The 25,876-nt window shown below is 36.1% G+C and overlaps 1 protein-coding gene across 4 annotated transcripts in view; it reads left to right on the top strand.

Annotated features, from left to right (window-relative positions):
• The window catches only part of SNX14 (sorting nexin 14), an 87,489-nt gene that overhangs the window by 59,209 nt on the left and 2,404 nt on the right, over nucleotides 1-25,876 (top strand). For all 4 annotated transcript variants that reach the window (XM_030809444.1, XM_030809443.1, XM_030809445.1 and 1 more), the window contains exons 19-27: nucleotides 788-871; nucleotides 2,807-2,907; nucleotides 5,012-5,123; nucleotides 12,907-12,947; nucleotides 13,080-13,199; nucleotides 18,669-18,792; nucleotides 19,069-19,233; nucleotides 19,409-19,504; nucleotides 25,710-25,801. In XM_030809444.1, coding sequence (XP_030665304.1) covers nucleotides 788-871; nucleotides 2,807-2,907; nucleotides 5,012-5,123; nucleotides 12,907-12,947; nucleotides 13,080-13,199; nucleotides 18,669-18,792; nucleotides 19,069-19,233; nucleotides 19,409-19,504; nucleotides 25,710-25,801 — 935 coding nt within the window. The remainder of the gene's footprint in view (nucleotides 1-787; nucleotides 872-2,806; nucleotides 2,908-5,011; nucleotides 5,124-12,906; nucleotides 12,948-13,079; nucleotides 13,200-18,668; nucleotides 18,793-19,068; nucleotides 19,234-19,408; nucleotides 19,505-25,709; nucleotides 25,802-25,876) is intronic.

Raw genomic sequence — 25,876 nt, 5'->3', positions numbered from 1 at the left:
AGTACTCAGCGGCAACATGTGGCTAGTAGCTACTATATTAATGCAGATCCATGGAGCATCTTCGTAACTGCAGAAAGTTCTATTGGATAGTACTGCTCTATACTATATTAAATTTGGACAATATGGTAAATATTTGAGAAACCCCAAATCAATAAAAAAACTCTTATGAAATACATCATTTTGGTGATATTTTTAAAATAATCATAATTGCATGATATTTTAAAGTTTCTCTCAGCTCTGATTCTGTTATAGAAAAAGTATATTTGAGATAACTTCATAAATAGATGACATTTATCAGTCACTTCTAGGTAACTAAAATATGGGATAAAATGTGTTAATAATGTTATGCCAAAAATAACAAATTATGACTGTGGAATAATGTCCAGCTTTCTATTCTTTTTTTTTTTTTTTTTTTGAGACAGAGTCTCGCTGTGTTGCCCAGGCTGGAGTGCAATGGCACAATCTCGGCTCGCTGCAACCTCTGCCTCTTGAGTTCAAGCGATTCTCCTGTCTCAGCCTCCTGAGTAGCTGGGACTACAGACGCCTGCCACCACACCTGGCTAATTTTTGTATTTTTAGTAGAAGCAGGGTTTCACCATGTTGGCCAGACTGGCCTCGAACTCCTGACTTCAAATGATCCATCTACCTTGGCCTCCCAAAGTGCTGGGATTATAGGCGTGAGCCACCGTGTCCAGCCAGCTTTGTATTCTTAATGTTTTAAATATGGCATTCTTTTAGGGTTTTGAAATTATTTGTTACTCAGTGTGTGTGTGTACTCAATTTACAGTTGGACACGAGCCTGAACATTGGTCTGTCTATAGAAGATATCTTGAATTCTATGTACTTGAATCAAAACTAACAGAATTTCATGGTATGTTATTCTTTTTGGATAAAACATTACATTTCAGCTTTAGCATTCTTTAAAGCTATGACACCAGATTAATTTTTTTATTTTAAGTAATTGAAATACAAGAAATACAACACTGATGCTTGTGTACACTTTTATTGATAACGGAAATGTATTGTTTATCTTCTTATTTTTATTTATCTGTATATTTAAAGTTCTTGCAATGTACGTTTATGCTTTTTTTAATAAAATCAAAATTTAAAAATAGCTATTTTAAAACTATATTTTAGAAAGGGTTCTCTACTCTTTTTTGTTCTTCCTGTCTCATCAATGTATTTATTTTGATTAATATCAGGGATATAGTTATAAAGATTTTCCAGCTTTTTTTTTTTTTGTATTTAGCTTGGTGAATTTTATTTGTGTGTTCTAAATCTTTTTATTTTAGAAAAGCTCTGTAGAGTGTCCCCGATCCAAATTCAGGTTGGTTTTTATTGAGAAGGGTATGGAACGTTCCTTTCCCTGTTATAAGAGCAAAGCCTGTGATAAGGATGATTATTATGGGAAGATAAAGAATACAAGGTCCCACTCCATATTTTTGCCTAGATTTTGAGTTTGTACTTGTGTTCAAATGGTTTTATCTTTCTCTCTACCAATCTGGTGCAGTACCATCCTTGTTCTTTCTCTGAAAACTACTTTTTTTGTTTAAGGCTGAGAGAAGACAGTTTATCTCCATACTTTTCTTTTTTGATGCTAAAGTTTCTAAAGCCAGCCCTATCTGAGAAAGCCCATTCATGCTTGCTTGCTTGTTTGCTTGCTTCTTTCCTTCCTTCCTTCCTTCCTTCCTTCCTTCCTTCCTTCCTTCCTTCCCTTGTTTCCTTCCCTTGTTTCCTTCCTTCCTTTCCTTGTTTCCTTCCTTCCTTCCTTCGTTTCCTTGTTTCCTTCCTTTCTTCCTTCGTTTCCTTGTTTCCTTCCTTCCTTCGTTTCGTTATTTCCTTCCTTCCTTCCTTCGTTTCCTTATTTCCTTGTTTCCTTCCTTCATTTCCTTCCTTCCTTCATTTCCTTGTTTCCCTCTTGTTACTCAGGCTGGAGTGCAATGGCACGATCTTGGCTCACCACAACCTCTGCCTCCTGGGTTCAAGTGATTCTCCTGCCTCAGACTCCCGAGTAGCTGGGATTACAGGCATGTGCCACCACACGCAGCTAATTTTGTGTTTTTAGTAGAGATAGGGTTTCACTATGTTGGTGGCCTTTTTTTTTTTTTTTTTTTTTTTTGAGATGAGTCTCGCTCTGTCACCCAGGCTGGAGTGCAGTAGTGCGCTGTCAACTCACAGCAACCTCCGCCTCCCAGGTTCCAGCGATTCCCCTGCCTCAGCCTCCTAAGTAGCTGGGATTACAGGCATTTGCCACCACGCCTGGCTAATTTTTTTGTATTTTTAGTGGAGATGGCGTTTTATCACATTGGTCTTGAACTTCTGACCTCAAGTGATCTGCTTGCCGTGGCCTCCCAAAGTGCTAGGATTACAGGTGTGAACCACTGCACCCAGCCTACATTGTGATTTTAAGCCATTTATGTAGCATTGACAAAATGCTATTTTTTTTCCCTGTGAGAAATTAGTTATTTCTTTAGTAAGGTTTTCTCTAATAGAATCTCACCAATTTAAAAAAAAATCTCATAATAATTTTTTGAAGCTGTTTTACTAGAATAGAAAGCTAAAAAATCTATGTCAAACAGTGATTGTTACAAGAGTAATATTTTGTTTATCAGTAGACTCAAGTTCTTTGGTCTGGACTTCTGACTTGAAGCTCTCTGGTTTTGTGAAGATTTTCAAAGAATAATGTCACATCTGTACAAGGCAGTATTGCTAATCTGAATGTGCCATAGTAAATTTTAAAATCTAATTTAAGGTTTTAAAAATAGTAGCAGAACACAGTAATAACTATAATATATACTAATTTCAGGTACATTTCCTGATGCCCAGCTTCCTTCTAAGAGGATCATTGGCCCCAAAAATTATGAATTCTTAAAGTCAAAGAGGGAAGAGTTCCAAGAATATCTACAGGTATAGCATCAACTGTATTAATTCCAAATGTTGCTAATCATAGCATTCTCTAATTTGTCTCTTTTTCTCTTGTACATACATGTTCTTTGGTTTATAAATACCTTTTCATGTGGATTTTAATTTAAAAAACATTTTTCCTTGTGAATTTTAGAATGAATTTTTGTCAAAAGTATATTACTTCCCCCCCTCTCCAAACTGAATGAAATGCAAGATATTTTCTTAGGGGAAGCAAAATCTTAACTTAGTTTTAGGCTAGTTAAAACTTCGTATAGGACATTAAAAAAAAGAAACTTTTGGTGTAAAAGATTAGATGCATTTGAAGAATACTGGGTAGTATTCTTAGAATATTTGTTACTGTTCGTTCTGTTTTCTGTTTGATTTTTGTGTTTAGCTTTTTATGAACTTTGGAGTCTTCTCTCCTATGTTATTCCTCAGTCCCTTTTCTTTTGGGTTCATAGATATTTGTCCAATTTCCTGGGATCAACTCTACTATTTGCGATGTGGAGTTGAATTCCATTTTTCTCAGTGTATACACATTACATTATGTTAAAATGTATGAGTATATTATTTAAATACATGGTACAGTCATCATAAAAGTTACTTGAGATATCAGGCTCTCCGAGATTAATAAACATCTTTCTTTATCAAGTGTTTACAAGGGAGAATACTTTTAATTTATTAAAAAAAATACTTTATTTGGGCATGGAATTTTATATTTTTAAAAAATTTTTGATTCAGTTAAATTTGGATGCTTCCTAGCCAAAAAGAAAGACTTTTAAATTAAAAATACCCAGCAGTGTAAAGGAGTATTTACACTTTATTTCCTGTCTCTGAACTGTTGAATGCTTTCAACTCCAAGTTGAATATATATATATATGTGTGTGTGTGTGTGTGCGTGTGTGTGTGTGTGTGTGTGTGTATATATATGTCTATATATGTATCTTCTATATAAATTTTTGGTGATGTAAAAATTGAAATATTAAATAATAACTACTGCAAGGAAGTTTGGATAAAACACAAAGCAATGTTTTTGTTGATACTATTAACTCATTATTTGAACCAGCTAATTATTTCTACAAACTAGAGTACTTTACTCTGGAAGAAATATTTTCTCGTAATATGGATTTAAATTAGAGATAGCTGTACTGGTTTTTTTAATGTAGATTTCTGCTTATAAAGTTTTATAACTGTTTCATAGTTAGGAAACTATTAGGTAAGACTGGGTTAATTTTGGCTTTTAAAAGTCTTTTTTTTGTTTTTTGTTTTTTTTTTTGAGATAGAGTTTTGCTCTTGTCATCCAGGCTGGAGTGCAACGGCACGATCTCGGCTCACTGCAACCTCCACCTCCCGAGTTCAGCCCATTCTCCAGCCTCGGTCTCCCAACTAGCTGAGATTACAGGCACCCACCGCCACTCCTGGCTAGTTTTTGTATTTTTAGTACAGACGGAGTTTCACCATGTTGGCTAGGCTGGTCTTGAACTCCTGACCTCAGGTGATCCGCCTGTATCAGCTTCCCAAAGTGCTGGGATTACAGGCATGAGCCACCGCGCCCAGCCCATGTTATCTTATTAGAAAATAGTGTTGCAGGAAGAACAGACAACAGATTTTTCAAGTTATTTCACATTTCCACATCTAGTTTTCTGCAAAACCCTTTATGCCGACTTTTAAAAATTTATCAGGACAGCTGTATCATGCTCTCATATTTTTCTATAGTTGAGAAACTGGGAAATAATAGTACCTAATGTTTAGTTTTACTGTGTGTCAGATACTGTGCTAAATGCTTTATATAACAATACTATAAAGTAGGTAGTGTCATTATTCTCATTTTATAAGTTAGGAAACTGACTCTTGGGCAATTTAGGAACTTTTCTAGTGTCACTTAGCCAGCATGTGGAAGAGCCAGAATTCGAACCCATTCATATCTGACTATAAAGGCCAAGGTCTTACCTACTATCCTATACGCTTCCCTCTAAAAATGCAATTATTTTATTATTTTAAATATAAAGTAGCTTTTAGGGATTTAAAATTTAAAAAAATTAAAATACAGTTTTGATTACTCCTCTAGATTTCTAAACTGTGTTTTCCCTTTTTTTGTTAATTCAAGAAACTTCTGCAGCATCCAGAACTGAGTAATAGTCAACTTCTGGCAGACTTTCTTTCCCCTAATGGTGGAGAAACACAATTTCTTGATAAGATACTACCAGATGTAAATCTTGGTAAGTCAATTTAAAGAATCATTATAATAAGCTGAAAAGAATCAGCATTTTCAGATTAATTTAGAAAAATATATAGTATAGCCTATGGTAAATTCCGAGGGTCCTTATTTCTGCATTTAGAGATAAATTGTCAGATGCTGACCTTAATCAGTCCATTTTGAGTTCTGATTATTTAAGCAGTCACTTCTAGCCATTTGTCATCACAGAAAATTACATTAGTCAATGTATTTGTAAATTTATTTTCTTAAATTTAAATATAAGAAAAGTAGAGATGGTATTTTTAGTATATGTGAATCAGTGTTTTCATCATACAGTATATGAATAGCTGTGGTATTTGAAATTTCTCATTAAATATCTCAAAAAGACTAGATCTGTTAACATTTAACTTAGTTTAAGACAGTTGCATTTTTCCACATCTTTAAGTTATATCGTGCCCGTCCTTATTTTGTATTATAAAGCATTATAAATATTCCTTAAAACCTAATTTTTGGTTCACTTGTAGTAGTAATTTCGGTAAGTAAACTTTGTATAAACCAGCTTTTAATTAACTTGAATTAATATGTCATTCTGAGCAAATTTCATTTCATGGTACTTCTGTACATGAATTTTATTTAAAGTTTAATTGTTGGCTATAAAACTGTGGCATGGAATGTACACATGAGATTGTGGAAATATTTCTGCTTTGAATATCGTTAATTTGTTTTGAATTTTTCATTAGTAACTTAGAAAAATAATTTAGTTTCTTGATCTTTAATTTCAAAGTAACTTTACAATTAGTAAAACCATTTTGCAGTTAGTAGATTGCCTTATTTCTACTAGTACTATTGTAAAGAAAATGAAGATGTGTCAGAAAGCTTATATTTGCTCTATTTTTAAAAATACTAATTTTTATTATGACAGATATAGAATCTATAGTCAAAGCACAGTCTGCTGGGATACTGAAGACATTATTATATTTTTACTGTTAGAGATTGAAGTTAGTATTTCCTGAAGATCATGTTTCAGAAAGTGTTTTTGTGTTGTAATACTTGAGCACTTAATTTCAGCTATCACTTTTGGATGAATTATTTATTATAGTTTGTCTGAATAGCAACAAGTTCAGCAGAAATCCAGATAGATCATCTTCTCTAACCACTAATATAATACATACATTATAAGTACATGTATAAAAATAGAAATATAACAAAGGATTCAATTAAATAAATGGTAGTCTGAAATTTTCCAAAGAATCATCCCATAAACCCCTGGCATGCCTCCATTCTGTTTTAAAAACTGTTCCTTAATTACTATTCCACCTGCTGGTTATCAGTGATTGGATTTTTTTTTTTTTTTTTTTTCTGTGATGGAGTCTTGCTCTGTCACCCAGGTTGGACGGCAGTGGTGTGATTTTGGCTCACTGCAGCCTCCACCTCTCAGGTTCAAGCAATTCTCCTGCTTCAGCCCCCCAAGTAGCTGGGATTACAGGTGCCCACCACGACACTCAGCTAATTTTTTGTAGTTTTAGTAGAGATGGGGTTTCACCACACTGGCCAGGCTGGTTTTGAACTCCTGACCTCAGGTGATCCATCTGTCTTGGCCTCCCAGAGTGCTGAGATTACGGGCGTGAGTGAGCACCATGCCTGGCCAGTGATCTCATTGTTAACAGAGACATCTTCTCACTCCTCAGTCTTCTTGACCTCCTCTGCAGCATTCTTTCCTTTAGAAATTCTTTGCCTTTTGCATTCATTATTGCGTATTATTCTCTTAACTGTTTCAGTCCTATCACTGCATTTCCATCCCACACAATCCTCCCTTATCTCTATACACATAAATATAGGTGTTTTCCAAGCTCTGTCCTTAATTTTCCTCTTGCCAGTCTCCACAGAACCTATTATTTTAATTTTTGCCTATATGTAAATGTCTCTTTTTTTCTTTCTTTCTTTCTTTTTTTTTTTTTTTTTTTTGAGACGGAGTCTTGCTCTGTCGCTGTCACCCAGGCTGGAGTGCAGTGGCGCCATCTTGGCTCACTGCAACCTCTGCCTCCCGGGTTCAAGCAATTCTTCTGCCTCAGCCTCCCTAGTAGCTGGGACTACAGGCACACACCACCTAGCCCAGCTAGTTTTTGTATTTTTAGTAGAGACGGGTTTCACCATGTTGGCCAGGATGGTCTCGATCTCTTGACCTCATGATCTGCCTGCCTAAATGTAGTCTGACCTTTAGTTGTATCTTTCTAATATCCAGTTGGACGTCACCATCTGATCTGTCATCTTTTCAGAACCAACGTGTAATTCTATTAATGATACTACAGTCATTTCAGTCATGCTTGAAATTTTACCATTACCTCTTGGATTTTCTCTCCCATGCTCTCACTACACATCTTTTTTTTTCGGAGATGGAGTCTCTCTCTGTCACCCAGGCTGGAGTGCAGTGGCGTGATCTCAGCTCACTGCAACTTCTGCCTCCTGGGCTCAGGCGTTCCTCCCACCTCAGCCTCCTGAGAACTACAGGTGTGCACCACCACACCCAGATAATTTTTGTATTTTTAGTAGAGATGGGGATTCACCATGTTGCTCACGCTGGTCTTGAACTTCTAAGTTTAAGTGATCCATCTGCCTCAGCCTCCCAAAGTGCTGGGATTACAGGTGTGAGTCACCATGCCCTGCCTTACACATCTTTTTAGTTCCCAGATTCTGTAAGTTTTTCCTGTTTGATGTCTAACTCGTGTCTTCCTCTTCATTCCCTTTACTCTTTCCTTAGTTCAGTTTCCATTGCCTCTTATTTGAACTGTACTAAGTTTCCTATCTAATCTCCTGGATTCCCATCCTCCTGCTGTCTATCAGTTTATCTTATGTAACACAGCCACATTAATCTTCCTAAAGTACACGTTTGACCATATCTAAAATCCTTTGGTTTTTCTGTCTTTGTTAACTTAGGAAATCTTTATTGTTTAACATGGAACCCTCTGAAAACCACTGTGTGCTTTGATACCAATATATCTTACCAGTATTATTTCTTACTACTTCCTTTCATACTTTAGCAAAATCGAATCCCCTATATTCTTTTGCTCCAGTGCGTTTGTTTATACTCTTTTCTTCTACTTTAAATGCTCTTCCATATTACCCATCTTTGAAGATCCAACTGAAAGAAAGGGATGGCTGGTTCTTCTTAGGGAAACAGGGAAGCCTTTCTTAGGAAGGTATCATTTGTCTAATATTGAAAGATTAATAGAAATCGGCAGGAGATAGATAAGGAGATCATTCCAGTTGGAGGGACTGGCATGTACAAGAGGCATGAAAGAGGGAATCAGCTGGTAATGTTTGGAGTATCTTGAAGGTAGAGTACATGCAAGAGAGTGAGACTAGAAAGATAAGTTATGGCCAAATGTGTCATGATAAAGAATTTGGACTTGATCATCTAAGCAGGGGGAAAGAGACACTGATAGATTTTAAACAATGAAACCTAATCAGATTTAGGTTTCAGAAATCCAACTCTGGCAGCAGTTTAAAGGATGATACTAAGTACTTAGAATCAGTGTCTGGGAATAAACCTAGTAGAGTATGTGTGTGCATTACCATTATAGAGAAAATTGTAAACTTTTATTGAGAGATATTAAAGAAGACCCAAGAAAATAGAAATCGTATTCATTGTTTAGAAACCACAATATTGTAAAGATGTAAATTTATCCCCAAGTTGATTTCTAGCTATAATACAGTCCCAATCCAAATCAAACAGGTTGTGTATGTGTGTATACCTTGAAGCTGAATCTGTAATTTATATAAACATGCATAGGACCAAGTAGGTAACACATTTTAGAATAAGAACAAGGTTGGAGAGCTCTATCATATGTCTTGACTTATAACACTAAATTAATCAGTAGACCCCTGGAACAGAACAGAGATCCCCAAACCAATCTGTACATCTGTGGACACTTGATTTGTGAGCATGGCTCTGCAGAATGGGGAAGGTGTCAGCTTTTCAAGAAATGCTACTGGGACATTGGGTATACATTTGAACTCTTACGAAGTAGCCACATTTAAGTAGACTAGAGTCCTATATAGAAACCTGTAAAGGTATTAGAAGATTGCAGAGATAAATCCATGTATTCACAGTCAACTAAATTTGACAGAGGTGTCAAGAACCTACATGGGGGAATGGATACCCTTTTCAATAAATAGTGCTGGGAAAACTGGATATCCATATGCAGAAGAGTGAAACTAGACCACTGTCAATCACATAATAAAAAAATCAAACTCATAGTGGATTAAAGACTTAAATGTAAGACCCCAAATTATAAAACTACTAGAAGAAAATGAGAGGAGGATGCTTCTCGACTTTAGTCTAGTCAAAGATCTTATGGCTAAGACTTCAAAAGCATAGGCAACAAAACAAAAATAGACAAATGGGGCTAGATTAAACTATTAGGTTGGTGCAAAAGTAATTGCAGCTTTTGCCTTTTTTTTTTTCTTTTAAACAGCAAAAATCTCACTTTTGCACCAACCTAATAAAAGGCTTCTACACAGCAAAGGAAACAAGCAGCAGAGTCAAGAGACAACCTGTAGAATGGGAGGAAATATTTATGGATATTTTACCTGTATGTTTTGCAACTATTTAATCTGTACAATGGGAGAAAATATTTGCAAATATTGCAAATTTAGTTAGAAGACAATACAGTAGAAAAATGGACAGAAGAAAAATAATTTCACCAGCCTGGGCAACGTAAGTGAGACTCTGTCTCTACAAAAAAAAAAAAACAACAACAAAGAATTAGCTGGGTATGGTGGTGTGCATGTGTAGTCCTGGCTGTTCCAGAAGCTGAGGCGGGAGGATCACTTGAGCCCAGAAAGTTCGAGGGTACAGTGAGCTATGAGCACACCACTGCACTCCAGCCTGAGTGACAGAGTGAGACCCTTTCTCTAAAAACAAAATAAAAACGCTTCACAAAAGAGGAAATCAGATGGTCAATAAATACATGGAAAGGTGCCTAATTTCATTAATAGGGAAACTCAAATTAGAATCATATTTGGGAAACACCACATTCACCAAAGTTTTTAAAAGTCTGATTATACTAAGTGCTAAGTATTGGTGCAGATGTAAAGCAACAGGAACTCTTACACACTGTTAGTAGGACTATAAATTGAAAAACTACTTGGAAAAATTGTTTGGTATAAAAACTGAAGGACCCAGCAGTTCCTCTCTCAGATATATACTTTGGAGAATCTATCCATGTTTAAGAACGTTCATAGTAGAATTCTTTGTATAGTCCAAACTAGAAACAGCACAAATGTTCATCACAATTGAATGGACAGATAAACTGTGGTAAAGTCATAACATTGAATAACCATATCATGAGGCTACTAGCAACAATGTGGATGAACTTTTAAAAATGTTGAATGAAAGAAACAAAAATGAAAGAATGTATACAGCCTGATTCTTTTTACATAAACATCAAAACAGACCAAACTAATATAAGCTGGAGGAATTTGAATAAAATTGTTAAAAAATCGTCGGGCGTGGTGGCTCACACCTGTAGTCCCAGCACTTTGGGAGGCTGAGGCAGATGGATCACTTGAACTTAGACGTTCAAGACCAGCGTGAGCAACATGGTGAAACCCTGTCTCTACTAAAAACACAAAAATTAGCTAGGCATGGTGGTGGGTGCCTGTAGTCCCAGCTACTCAAGAGGCTGAGGCAGGAGAATTGCTTGAACCTGGGAAGTGGAGGTTACAGTGAGCCGAGATCGCACCACTGCACTCCAGCCTGGGCAACAGAGCAAAACTCCATCTAAAAAAAAAAAAAAAAGTTAAAAAATAATACAGCATTGGCTAGGTGCAGTGGCTCACACCTGTAATCCCAGTATTTTAGGAGGCCGAGGTGGTTGGATCACTTGAGGTCAGGAGTTCAAGACCAGGCTGGCCAACATGGTGAATCCTTGTCTCTACTAAAAATACAAAAATTAGCTGGGTGTGGTGGCATGCACCTATAATCCCAGCTACTTGGGTGGCCTAGGCAGGAGAATTGCTTGAAACTGGCAAGTGGAGGGAGCCGAGATCATGCCACTACGCTCCAGCCTGGGCGACAGAGTGAGACTACATCCCTTCTACTACTACTACTACTACTACTACTACTACTACTACTACTACTACTAACTACTACGGTATAAAAGCAATGTTTCTAAATATATTTTATTTTTTATTCATTTGTATTCATTATGGTTTTTAGAGACAGAGTCTCACACTGTTGCCCAGGCTGGAGTGCAGTGGCACAATCATAGTTCACTGCAGCCTCAAATCCTGGGCTCAAGTGATCCTTCCTGCCTCAGCCTCCCAAAGTAGCTAAGACTACAGGTACACACCAGCACACCTGGCTAATTTTTAAATATCTGTAGAGATGGGATCTTGCTATGTTGCCCAAGCTGGTCTTGAACTCCTCTCCTCAATTGATCCTCCCACCTTAGGTTCCCAAATTGCTGGGCTTACAGGCATGGAGCCACCCTGCCTAGCCTCTAAATATATTTTATATGATGTAATCTGAAGTAATGTATGTGGAACTAAATCAGTGAGTTAAATAATGCGAGTGGACATTTGGCTTCTGTCTATACCCACCCCCCGACCCAAATCAATACATTTATTTGAGTCAAAATATTTAGTGTGTGTGTATCTTTTTATTGGGGGAAAAAAGTGAGGACAAAATATTTGGTTATATATGGTGTTTAGGAGATTGGGTACTCCTGGTTACTGACTAGGTTTGATTGAAGAAGAAATGATCAAGGATGATCCAACTTTCTATTTAAATAACTGGATGAATGCTGTTACTTGTTGGAATAGGGGATACATTAAGAGCAGTTTTAAACTTACTGAGTTTATAGAATCCAGTTGAAGTTTTATAAAGCAAGAGAGTCCAGGAGACAGGCAGGGATTAGAGATTTGAATTCTATTTGAAATCAGATTGAGCAAATAATTTGGCTCAGTAAGAACACATAGAAGACAGAAAAGCATAGGATGAAACCATATAATTTAAGGAACTTGGGAACATTCTAAGGAGGGAGTGTTATGAGAACCAGCAATACCAGAAATAGCCAAGTGGGAAGGTTGGGTGGTTTGCCTGTCACAAAACAGTATTTTTATTCTTTATTATTAATGTCCCCTTCTATTGCCATAAATCTACTTTTTTCTGATTTGTTCAGAAAGCAGTTTAAGTTGTACTTATCAATTTCGATTGATTTTTAAGTCATTTCTAAATGCAGGAGAAAATCTCAAGATGTTTGATGTTTTACAATAAGGGAAACTGGAGATCAAGAAGTAATTTTAGCAAACATAGGATTTAGAATAGAAATTCTTAATCTAAAATTCAGAATATAAACTACTGAAATAGTTTTAAATATTGAGGCAATTCTTAAAACTTTTTTTTGACTGGCCTTTGCATATCTTTAGATACCATTATATATTAACTGTTACTGAAAATCCTTTGAAAATATTTCTTATGGAAATTTTCACAAAAGTAGACAAAATTATGTAATAAACTTCTTACTCAACTTTGTTATCAACCCTTGGCTTGTTCCATCCCTTCTCCCACCACTTACCTCACTGGATTTTTTTAAAGTAAATCCCAAATATTATATCTATAAATATTTCAGAATACCATATTTATTGAAAATTTCCATGGAATGTGAAATGGTCAATCATAAGTACTTTTTACAGTTTTAACTTGGCTATTTAGTATTTAAAATTACCTGGTTAAGTATTTATGTGAGCAATTATGAAGAGTTTTATGCCTTCCTAAAATAATGTTTTACTTTTAATTGCAGGGAAAATTATAAAATCTGTTCCTGGAAAACTAATGAAAGAGGTGAATAACTGATTTATGTGTGTTCTATAACATGATAGTCATAAACATATTTAAATATTGATAAATTTTGCTTGATTATGTCCTAAAAATTACCTTTATTTTTTATTTTCTTACAATAATCTATCACCACAGAAAGGTCAGCATTTGGAACCTTTTATCATGAATTTCATTAATTCTTGTGAATCTCCAAAGCCTAAACCAAGTAGACCAGAACTGACCATTCTCAGCCCTACTTCAGAAAACAATAAGAAGGTACTGCACATTGCATTAAAGAACTATTAAGTTTTAAGTTGGCCTACTTGAGATGACTTTTTCATTATCGGGAGAATGAATATTTTGTTAAAGAAGTGGATTGAGCTATACATTTCCTTTATGTGGAAATCAGTTGAACAGTATACAGAGGGTATTGTGTGTAATTACTTGGTTCTTTGCTTTAATGTGGTAAATGTTTCTCTGGATACTATATTTGCAAACTTATGCCACTTCCGAATTTGGGGATTTTTAAAAGTGGTTTTCTTAGGTTATATGTCACCAACTTTCAATAATAAGAAATTAATTGCTATACTGTGTTGATGTTTACTGGATGGCATTACCTAATTTTCATGGCTTATAAAGTATTTTATCCATTCATTAAACAAACATTTTATTACAGCCTATGATTGAGTGCTAGGCACTGGGAATATAAAGATACATTCCTTGTCCTCAAGAAGCTGTTTAGTGCCAAGGTGTAGTGCCCAGCATGGGGAGCTATGGGAGCTCAGAGGACCTCTAATCTTTATTTTTGTTAATACTCTGAATAGTATCTTTAATATTATTAATATTTTCATTTTATAACTTTATTGTATATATAGATAGAAATATTTTTATTTAGTAATCTTGCTAGACTTAACATTAGTTTTAGTAATATCTGATAATTCTTTTATATTGACACAATTGTCGTAAATGATTGCAGTTTTGTTTTATTCCTTACTAGGACTGCTATATACAAAGGAAACTTTAATTATTTCACCATCGAATAGTATAGTGTAGCTATTTTTGTATTAACAGATAACCTTTATAAGATTAAGGAAGTTGCCGGGCACTGTGGCTCACACCTGTAATCCCAGCACTTTGGGAGGCGAAGGTGGATGGATCACTTGAGGTCAGGAGTTCAAGACCAGCCTGGCCACCACGGTGAAACCCTGCCTCTACTGAAAATACAAAAATTAGCCAGGCGTGGTGGTGGGTGCCTGTAATCCTAGCTACTCGGGAGGCTGAGGCAGGAGAGTCTCGAACCCGGGAGGTGGAGGTTGCAGTGAGCCAAGATCGCGCCACTGCACTTCAGCCTGGGGGACAGAGCAAGACTCTGTCTCAAAAAAAAAAAAAAAAGATTAAGGAAGTTTACATTCATGTTCATGGGTAGAAATAGCCTATAATTTTTCTTTCTCATTCTGTCCTTGTTAGGTTTTGGTATCAAAGTTTTATTAGCATTTTTTATTTTTGGTAGACTTTTTATAAATATTTGATAGAGTTGGTAAAGTCATCTAGGCCTCCAGTTTTGTTTGTAGGAAGATTTTTTATAACCAATTTAATTTCTTTAACAATTATAAAATTCTTCAGGTTTATTACTTCATGATTCAGTTTCAATAGGTTATATTTTTTGACAAATTTTGTACTTTATCTAAATTTGTAAGGTATAGGTCTGAAGTCCCCAAAATTTTGTCTTTTCATTGTTCCTGACATCTGTAGCTATGTCTCTTTATTCTCGACATTGTTTACGTCTTCTCTTTTTCTTTTTTTTTTTTTTAATTTGATCAATCTTGAAAAGATTCTGTCTATTTTATCTTTTGGCTTTGTTGAGCTTTTCTGTCAGACTTTTAAAATTACCTTTATTTCTGTTATTTTGAAAAATTCTTTGTATTTCTTTGGGCTTTTGTTTGTATTATAGTTTTAACTTCTTGTGGTGGAACTAATGCTTAACTTAGCCTTTCTTTTCTAATATAAGCATTAAAATCTACACATTTTTCTTTAAATCTGTTTTAACACTGGCTTGTAAATTTCAGTATGTGGTATTTTTGTTATTCTGTTCAGAATTTTTTATTATGATTCCCTCTTTGACCTATGGGTTATTTATAATTTTTTTTTTAAGTTTACAAACATTCTTGAATTTTCAGATTGTTCCTTTATTGTTGTTATTGATCCTAATTTAATTACACTGTGGTCAAAGAATACATTCCATGTGATGTAAGTTTTCCATTTCCAAGAACAGCTACCTCATGCTTTCTGACTTGACTAAGAGCTTGTCATTTTTTCCAAGTTTTACTGCAGACTCCTGCCATTTTTCCAGCCTCCACCTACCCCTAGCTTCCAAAGCTAATACCATGTATTTTATGTTTATGTTATGGCAACACCCTACTTTTAGGTACAAATCACTTAAACATTGTTATGTTACAAACCACTCCAAAAGTGAATGGTTTAAAATGACTCTCTTATTTGCTTATGATTCTGTGGGTCAGCAATTTGGACTTGGCTTAGCCATATTGTACTTACGGTCTCTAGGGCTGCAGTCTTAGAGCTTCTTGAATTGGAATATGGCCAAAGGTGGCCTCATTCACTTGTCTGACTGTGTATGTTTCCTCTTGGCTGGGCCATGTGTCTTCAGCAAGCAATTCTGGGCTCTCATGGTACCAGCATTCTTAAGAGGGCTTACCCCAACACACAACTTTCCAGGACTGTGTTGAACATTTTGCTTAACATTTGTCCCAAAGCAAGTCATGTAGCCAAGCCCAGAGTTGATGTGGGAGGGAACAGTACAAGAGTGTGGCTGTAGAGAAGCATGATCACTGGGGGCTGCTACTTTAACAGTCTACTTCAGTTTACCAGTTTTGAAAAATTCTCAGCTATTGTTCTTTGGATATTGCCTTCTCTCTATTCCCTCTCTTACCTCCTTCTGGAATACAGATTTAGTTATCATTCTGTTTTCCGTATCTCTTAAGCCTTCCTCCATATTTTCTGTCTTCATTTTCGCTACTTTTTGGTGGTATATGTTTACTTTTTCTGATCCTGTCTTCCAGCTCTGCCTCTTCAGTGTTGTCTGGTCTTCTGCATAAACATATCTAAACTTAAAAAAAATTGTTACTGTGTATTTTATTTTTAGAATTTGTTTGATATTCCCCCCAGGTCTACTATCATTTTAAATAATGGTTTACTATTAGCTGCAGATGTTTTCCGGCAAAACAGATTTATTGCATTATAAAACCCTGGTTGGTACTTAAGATTCTTGAATAGTAAATGCACACACAGGTCAGGAAGAGCAGGAGAAGATAGCCTGTCTAGTGCTCTGAAGAATATAGTGGCTGAAAACTTGGCTTACGTTATTTTGTTTGTGGTTTGTCAATATTAATGCACATTTTGCTTTCCTTGATCCTTACGTTTATCTTTATTGAACACGAAAATTCCATTAAACATCATTATAAAATAAAAATGTTAAAATGTTCAAGAGGAGAAATTGAGATATGGGCCCTAACTCCTCTCCTCTGCTCAGGCATCTTAAGTGTCTCTCAGAGTAAGTCTTCAGCCCTCCTCAGTAATAGCTCTGTCTCCTAAGAAACAGACATAGTGTAGTTCATCAGTCTTAGTAATATTTGTCTTCTCCCTCAGGATTATTGAGATTGATATTCCAAACTGCTTGAAAAGATGTGAGAGATTCTTATGAAATTCTTTTCTTGGTGGCCTTCACTATGTATGCATACTTTTGTGAATGATGAAATATGAAAGACCTAATGGGTATGATTTCAGAGGATTAACCAGGCTAAACATAGGGAAAGAAGAAATATACTGATGTGTGAATTTTAGTACATAGGGAATATGTTTGCAAAATAATTTATGAAAGTTTGGTCAAACTGGATATTTACTTTCCTGGTGACTAATAAATGGGCCCAACCTTTTGGGAAATAAATTGATACTGTGTAACAAAATAAATCAGGTGTTTATGCTCTTTGACCTCCTGACCTGAATGCTAGGAATTTGTCAGGGAGAAAAATAAGAGAAGAGCTTATAACATGTAAAGGTGTTTATTAAAATATTATTTACATAAGTGAAAAATTGGAAACAACATGAAATTCTAAAATTGTAGGAATGATTATTTTAAGGAGCATCTATTCAAGGAATGTTTTGCAGCAGATGAAATTGTGCTTATGAATACTATAAAGCAACATAAAGATATTTGATACGGTGCTAAATGAAAAAGTAGGATGTGATATTTTTTGAACCTCATTGATTTGTGGCTATGTACATAGAGACTACAAGTTAATATACAAAAGTTTAATAGTAATGCTATTAGGTGGTTGAGTTTTAATATAAAAGTTTAAATGCCCCTTTGCTCTGTGTCACTTTATTTAGCCTAAGTGATTATTGTCAACAGATGTAATAAAATATATATCTCTTTATTATTCCAACTTTTATTTTATATTTCTGTTTAAAAATAATGCAAACCATGCTGAAAATACAGAGGGAAAACAAAATTGAGTTGTTTTTCCCCTGTTTTCCAGACTTACTATATAATATCACTGTTTTTTGGTGAAAGAAAAAAATTAAACTGAAAATTTAAAAGAGTAGAGGGAATAGTATATCAGAAGGAAGAGCCCTTTTCCTATTTTTTGGGTTGGGGAAAAATGTTTTAAGTTTATGCCTCTGCGTTAATAATATCTGACATAGGAGCCAATAGAATATATGGTCTTTGTTCTCAGGATACTTTTCTAGGAGGCTTTTAAAAAATTCATCTTCAGGTAAAATTGAATACACTTTCCTCCACAGTCTCCTTCTCTTCCCTCTCTCCTCCCCTCCCCTCTTTCTCCCTTTTCAGAGTCTCACTCTGTCACCCAGGCTGGAGTGCAGTGGTGCAATCTCTGGCTCACTGCAGCCATTAATTCTTAATATCTTGTTTTAGTCTCCCCCACTCCCCCCCACATTGATTAGGCCTTTGTGGGCTTTGAATATTGTCCAAATAAATTTCACCTAAAGCTGGATTTTTACCTCTACTTATAGTGATTTATAATCTTTAAATCATGTTAGTGTTTTTTTTTGTGTTTTTTTTTGTTTTTTTTTGGCGGTCTTGCTCTGTCACCCAGGCTGGAGTGCAGTGGCACAATTTTGGCTCACTGTTACCTCTGCCTCCCAGGTTCAAACTATTCTCCTGCCTCAGCCTCCCGAGTAGCTGGGACTACAGGCATGCATCACTACACCTGGCTAACTTTTTTGTATTTTTAGTAGAGATGGGGTTTCACCATGTTGGCCAGGCCGATCTCAAACTTGCGACCTCAGGTGATCTGCCTGCCTCCGTCTTCTAAAGTGCTGAGATGACAGGCGTGAGCCACTGCGCCTGGCCTAAATCATGTTAGTTTCAAAGTTAGCTATCAATAATATATTTGTACATCTTTTTATGTTACTTTGCTTTTGTGGTATATAAAAACAAAGGAGGGGTCTTTTATGGATAATGAGTTATCTACTGTAACTAAAATGAATATTTTAGTTTTTATGTAATATTTTTGGGGAACATGTATTTTTTATTGCAATTTGGGGCATAAATGGGGAATTTTAGAAGTATATATTAACCTATCTAATATTCTGTTTTGATTGGAAAAAGTTTAAATGCCTTTGCTGTGTGTCACTTCATCCCTATTGATTATCGTCAGCAGATGAAATAAACTATATAGCTCTTTATTATTCCAACTTTTATTTTAGCTTTTCAATGATCTGTTTAAAAATAATGCAAACCGTGCTGAAAATACAGAGAGAAAGCAAAATCAGAATTATTTTATGGAGGTGATGACTGTAGAAGGAGTCTATGATTACCTGATGTATGTAGGTAAGATCTAAGTGGTTTATTTTAAGACTTGTTTTTCATTCATCTTACTTCTTCTGTGATGCAAATAATGATCTTGAGTATTGCCCCATCGTAACTGTTTTTTTAATTGAAGATACCTTTTATAATAATTCAATACAATTGGCCTTGATCATATTAAAGTTGCTAGTGTTTACAAATAAAATATTGACCATGGTCATTTGTGTTTTCTACATTGGCAAATTTCAAAAATACCAATTTATCTGGAACAATGAGATATCCCATTTGATCCTTTCTCAGGACGGGTAGTTTTCCAGGTTCCTGACTGGCTTCATCATCTCTTAATGGGAACTCGAATCCTCTTTAAAAACACCCTGGAAATGTATACTGATTACTATCTTCAGTGTAAACTAGAACAGCTATTTCAGGAGCACCGTTTGGTCTCACTCATAACACTTCTCAGAGGTTTGTATTTTCTAATGTGTTTGTTTCATATTTTGTGTACTCTATGATTTTAATTGAATCTAAAAGAGGAAGAAATCTTGTTTTGCTTTGGTTTATTAGTATTTCTACTATGAGGAAATCCTTTGTGTATAAATAGATGAAAATTCCAGAAATATTTCTTTTTACTCTTTTTTAGATGCTATATTCTGTGAAAACACTGAACCTCGCTCTCTCCAAGATAAGCAAAAAGGAGCAAAACAGACTTTTGAAGAAATGATGAATTACATTCCAGGTGTAATATTTAAGAAGTAACTTAATTTCATATAGATTAGCAGTCTGTTGAGGTCACAATGTATAGTAATTATTGAAGCTAATTTTTACTGTGAGTTTTCATTTTACAAATAGTTGCAAAGATCAGTTAAAATTAACACACTAGTTAAATAATTCTTTTAGATGTTAGCGCTAAGACTAAGATATTAGGACTTCAAGGCAAGGCTGTTTCTACTCACATAATAGCCAGATTCATTCAAAAATAACTTATAGTCAGACTGGTCACAGTGACATGTGGGACAATTGAAGGCCTGTGTCCATGACACCATAAGAATAGCTCACTAGTGTGTATGATAAAAAATCAGAATTCATTCATTCCAAATTTATGGAGCATCTTCCATATTCCAGGCACTATGCAAAATGCAAGGGATATAAAAAATGTACTTGAGTAGGTCAGTCTAGCAGGAAGGCAGGCATACAGACAAAACATACGTGTGATAATAGAGGCATTTTCAAGTTACAGAGATTCACAAAGGAGGACGATGGTCACCTCTTCTGTAAAGTTGGTAGGTTTGGGCCACTAAGGAAATGAATGGCAGTAACCTCTTACTGTGATGGGAAATAACAAGGAAGAAATGTCAAAGGGTCAAAGCAGATGATTCTTAGTTTAGAACATTTTGAATGAGAAGTGCCTATAAATTACTCAGGAGGAAGTGTCTGTTAAACACGTGGACATCGAGGTTCAAAAGTTGTAGAAAAGGTGGTATAGGATAGATTAGCAGAGATATGGGAGCCATGTGTGAGTAGATACTAAAGCATAGGGAGAAAGTATGGAGTAGGAAGAGAAAAGGGTGATTTCCAGTTTCTGGTCTGGCACATAAGAACCTGGCCATCATCACTCCATCCTAGTAACAAGCAAAAAGCTGAATGAACTAAAAAAAACTAAACAACTCTTAGATTCACCAGAGAGTGAGGTCATATGGCAAGCCACTGTCCCCCAGATTAGAGAGAATCATAGCTAGGTGCAGCAGAAACCCATGAACTCAAAACCCCTGGAGAAGCCAGTGCTGAGCTAGGGAAGCCTGAACTATAACTGACAAATTGCTACAGCCGTTTAAATCTCTTTTTAAGAGATTAAAACTCCAGGGGAACCAAGTCATGGGGTTACCCATCCACATTTTTTTTTTTTTTTTTGAGGTAGAGTCCCGCTGTGTCGCCAAGGCTGGAGTGAAGTGGCACGATCTTGGCTCACTGCAACCTCCGCTTCCTGGGTTCAAGCAAGCCTCCTGTCTCAGCCTCCCGAGTAGCTGGGACTACAGTCCTGCACCACCACGCCTGGCTAATTTTTGTATTTTTAGTAGAGATGAGGTTTCACCTTGTTGGTCAGGCTGGTCTCGAACTCCTGACCTCAGGTGATCCACCCATCTCGGCCTTCAAAAGTGCTGGGGTTACAAGCGTGAGCCACCGTGCCCAGCCCATCCACACTTTTTTTGTTTTACTTCCAGGGCCTTGACCAAGATCCCACAGTGAATATTGGAGAAAAATCCCCATGTGCTTCGGCAGGGGGGCCAGAAGGGAACCATTCTGAAATACATCAGTTAGGGCATTCTGTTCTTGACAAGTCCCTACCCTCAGGAGAAACTAACCAGAGCCTGACTGACCGGATGGAAGGGAAAGAACCAACTCTAGCCAGCCCTGGCCTTCCACATGGAAGAAGGGAAATACCCAACTCCAATCCACTCTAGCCATCTTGTCCTATGCAAGGGGGTCAGAGGGGCCTGAGAAACATGTGTGAAGTTCACAGTTCAGTGGTACAAGCTCACTAAAAGATGTATTGAGACCCCCTCTTAGGACTATAGAACCCTTCCTCTCCCTCCATATTTTATCGCCACGTTACTAAAGGCCTGTTTGCAGCAGTTCCTCTTAACTTGTGCGTCATGTCCAGCTATCAAGAAAAAAATTACAAGACATATTAAAGGCAAGAAAAAACAGTTTGACAGGAAAGAGCAAGTATCAGAACCAGAGTCAGATATGGCAGGGATGTTAGAATTATACACCAAGTGGGATTTATCCCAGGTATTCAAGGTTGGTTCAGCATTCATTCAAAAGTCAATTAAGGTAGTCCATCACATCAGCAGGCTAAAGAAAAATCATGATCATAACAGTAGATGCAGAAAAAGCATTTGACAAAATCTAACACCCACTTATGATCTCAGCAAACTAGGAAGAGAGGGGAACATCCTCAGCTTGATAAAGAATATCTGCAAAAACACCTATAGCTAACATCACACTCGATGAAAAACTTAAAAGCTATCCCACTAAGATGAGGAACAAGGCATGCTCTCACTACTGCTTTCAACATTGTACTGGAAGTCCTAGTTAGTGCAGTGAGACAAGAAAAGGAAATAAAGAGCATACTGATTGGGAAGAAAGAAATAAAACTGTCTTTGTTCACAGATGATATGATTGTCTATGTAGAATATCCAAAAATTGACAAAAACACTCCTGGAAATAATAAGCAATTTTAGCAGGGTTGTAGGATATAAGGTTAATACACAAAATTCAATTACTTTTCCTGTATATCATCAATGAGCAAGTGGTATTTGAAATTAACAAAAATACCGTTTGCATTGTCACCCCCAAAAGTGAAATACTTGGGTAGTAATCTAACAAAACATGCACAAGATTTATATGAGAAAAACTGTAAAACTTTAAAGAAATCAAAGAACTAAATAAATGGAGAGAGATTTTATGTTTGTGGATAGGAATACTCTGTTTTCAAGATGTCCGTTCTTCTGAACTTCATCTAGATTCAACGCAGTCCCAATCCAAATCCCAGTAAGTTGTTCTGTGGGTACTGACAAACATTTTAAAGTTTATATGGAGAGGCAAAAAGACCCAGAATAGCCAACTCAATATTGATTGAGAACAACAAAGTCACAGGATTGACACTACTTTTCTTCAAGGCATACTGTAAAGCTACAGTAATCAAGAAAGTGTGATATTAGCAAAAGAACAGACAAATGGATGGATGGAACTGAATAGAGAGCCCAGATATAGACCCACATAAATAATGTTAACTCATCTTTAACAAAGCTGCAAAGGCAATTCAATGAAGAAAGGATAGTCTTTTCAACAGATGCTGCTGGAACAACTGGACATCCACCTGCCAAAAAAAAGGAAAAAAATCTAAACACAGACCTTACACCCTTCACAAAAACTAAACTCAAAATCAATTATAGACTGGGCATGGTGGCTCACACCTGTAATCCCAGCACTTTGGGAGGCTGTGGTGTGCGGATCACCTGAGGTCAGGAATTCCAGACCAGCCTGGCCCAAGATGGTGAAGCCCCATCTCTACTAAAACTACAAAAATTAGACAGGCATGGTGGCAGGCACCTGTAATCCTAGCCATTCGGGAAGCTGAGGCAGGAGAATTGCTTGAACTTGGGAGGCAGAAGTTGTAGTGCGCTGAGATAGCGCCATTGCACTCCAGCCTGGGTGACAGCGTAACTCTGTCTCAAAAACCAAAAAGAAATCCATTTTAGACCTAACTGTAAAAAGCAAAACAGTAAAACTTAGAGGATAACATGGGAGAAAATGTAGATGACCTTCTGTTTGGCGATGACTTCTTAGTTGCAACACCAAAGGCATGAACCATGGAAGAAATAATTGATAATCTTTACTTCATTAAAATTAAAAATTTTGCTTTGTGAAAGACACTATAAAGAATGAAAAGAGAAGCCACAGACCGGGAGAAAATATTTGCAAAAGACATATCAGATAAAGGACTGTTAACAAAAATGTACAAAGAAATCCTGAAATTTAACAATAAGAACACAAACAACCTGATTTTAAAATTGGCCAAATATCTTGACATGTCACCAAAGAAGATTACACATAAACATATGAAAAGATGTTCTACATCATATGTCATCAAGGAAATGCACATTTAAAACAGTGAGATACCACCACACACCTGTTAGAATGGCCCAGATCCAGAACACTGCCACCACCATTTGCTGGTGAACATGTGGAATTCTCATTCATTGCTGGTGGGCATGCAAAATGGTACAGCCACTTTGGAAGACAGGTGAGCAGTTTCTTACAAAACTAAGCACACTCTTACCATGAGATCTGGCAATTACGTTTGTTGATATTTGTTTGTTGCAGTTGAAAACATGCCCACCCAGAAACCTGCACATGAATGTTTATAGCAACTTCAGAATTGCCAAAACTTGGAAACAACCAAGGTGTTCATTATTTAGGTGAATGGATAACTAAACTCATACTTCTAGACAATGGGATATTATTCAGTGCTATAAAGAAATGAGCTGTCACATCATAAAAAGTCATGGAGGAGCCTGAAATTCATCTTACTAAGAGAAAGAAGTCAATCTGAAAAGATTGCATGCTGTATAATTTCAACTATCTGATGTTTTGGAAAAGGCAAAACTAAGAAGACAGTGGATTGGAGGGGAGGGAGGGATGAATAGACAAAGCACAGAGGATTTTTTGGGGCAATGAAACTACTCTATAATGATGGTTACATATCATTATCTATTTGTCCAAACCCACAGAATGTACAACACCAAGAACGAACTCCAATGTAAATTATGGACTCTGGGTAATAATGATGTACCAATGTGTGTTCATCAGTTGTAACAAATGTACACTCTTGTTGGGGATGTTGATAGTGGGGGAGACGAAACAGGGAACATATGCGAAATCTCTTCCTTCTGCTCAGTTTCATTGTGAACACAAAACTACTTTAAAAAATAAAGTCTATTTTAAAAAGAGAAGAGGTCTTAGGACAGAACCTTAGAGAATTCTTAATACTGAGGAACTAGCCTTAGAATGATTCTGCTGTTCCTTGTGAAAGTAATTAACTTAAATATCTGCTCTGAATATAAAAGTGAACATAAGCTGTTTTTGAGTAAATTTTCTGTAGGCAAATGATGAAATAATTTTTTTTTAGCTGTTTTCTGATATAATGACCCTTAGCATTCATACTTTCAACAGTCTCAGCTTTGATACTCAGAAACAACATGGAGAGCCAGAGATTTGCTGAAGCACAAATTCAAACCACATTCACTTTAAGACTCCCGTTTGGGAGAGTAACTTAGCTTTTGAATAAGCTTACCATTCCTTTCTGTTATCCTCTGCTCCTCATTTCTTACTTAGTGACACCTGAAGGATCTGAAAGAATTAACGTATATTTGTTCATTAGTTTCATGCGTATTAATTGGGGAATTCCCTGTAGTATTGGTGAGTTTGAGGATTAACAAAGATTTGTATTGGGCCACATATCTTGAAAATACCAAGGATGTACTGTGCCTATTGTAAATTAAATTTGGCCTTGTCTCCTAGCATTAGAATTTTTTATGACTAACACTAGGAGTTTAGTTATGATAGGGGAAAAGGGATAAATATTTGAGTATCTCGTTTATATAAGAATAACTTTTTTCTGCTTGGGGAAAACATTCAGTGGAGATCTTAATAAGGATTGACTTTTCTTGGTAACAGGATTGATATCAGTGGTACATGACATCTATGCAGCCAGACACAAATCTGAACTTGTTGGACCCTAAATAAGTGTTTAAATATTTGTTATATTTCCCAAAATGATTGGTTTGTAAGATGGTTAATAGTAACTTATGCAAAAGTCCAGAAATTAGGTGTTCTTATTCACTGAGAAAAGTCTGCCTTAAAAATTAAACTTTTTTTTCTGATATTAAGAGCACTATGAAAATATATAGAATAAAAAGTAGAAGCTATCTTCTGCCCACTGTGTAGAAGTCGGCTTATCCTACATTGAGTGTTGATCCTTAGATTTTTCCGTGCATTTCTATACATGTATGTACAGATGTGCAAACATCATTTTAGGGTTTAATTTGTTTTGTTTTCCCTTAGTGGGGTAATACAATAAGTATTATTTTCCAACGAGCAGATTTTTTTTTTTTTTTACTGCAGCATTTCTCAGAGTTTGCATTATGCCTTATGCATTGTGCATCTCCAAAAGTGGGATACATGATACTGCATTTGTCAACTTGACCATAGAAACCTCTTGTCCAGGAGCCTCTTATAGAAACACTGGTTTGGGGAGTACTGATTTGCAGTTTTTGCCTAATATCTGGGAAACAGGGTGGTGATTTTGCTTTATGATCCAGTTAATGGTGAGTCACTTTATAATATAAAATTATTTCACATTTGGCCTTTTTGTTTAGATCTGTTAGTCAAGTGTATTGGTGAAGAAACCAAGTATGAAAGCATCAGACTTCTGTTTGATGGCTTACAGCAGCCAGTACTCAACAAGCAGGTAAAGCTCATTAAAGCTGGCAAACTCATGTTGGCTAGGTTTGGTGAATGACATAGTAGTAAGGTGTCTGGTAAC

This window comes from Nomascus leucogenys, chromosome 3 (assembly GCF_006542625.1).
Source record: "Nomascus leucogenys isolate Asia chromosome 3, Asia_NLE_v1, whole genome shotgun sequence".
NCBI classification, from domain to species: domain Eukaryota; kingdom Metazoa; phylum Chordata; class Mammalia; order Primates; family Hylobatidae; genus Nomascus; species Nomascus leucogenys.
The sequence above is the reverse complement of the archived record's forward strand: the minus strand, read 5'-3'. Positions and strand labels throughout refer to the sequence as shown.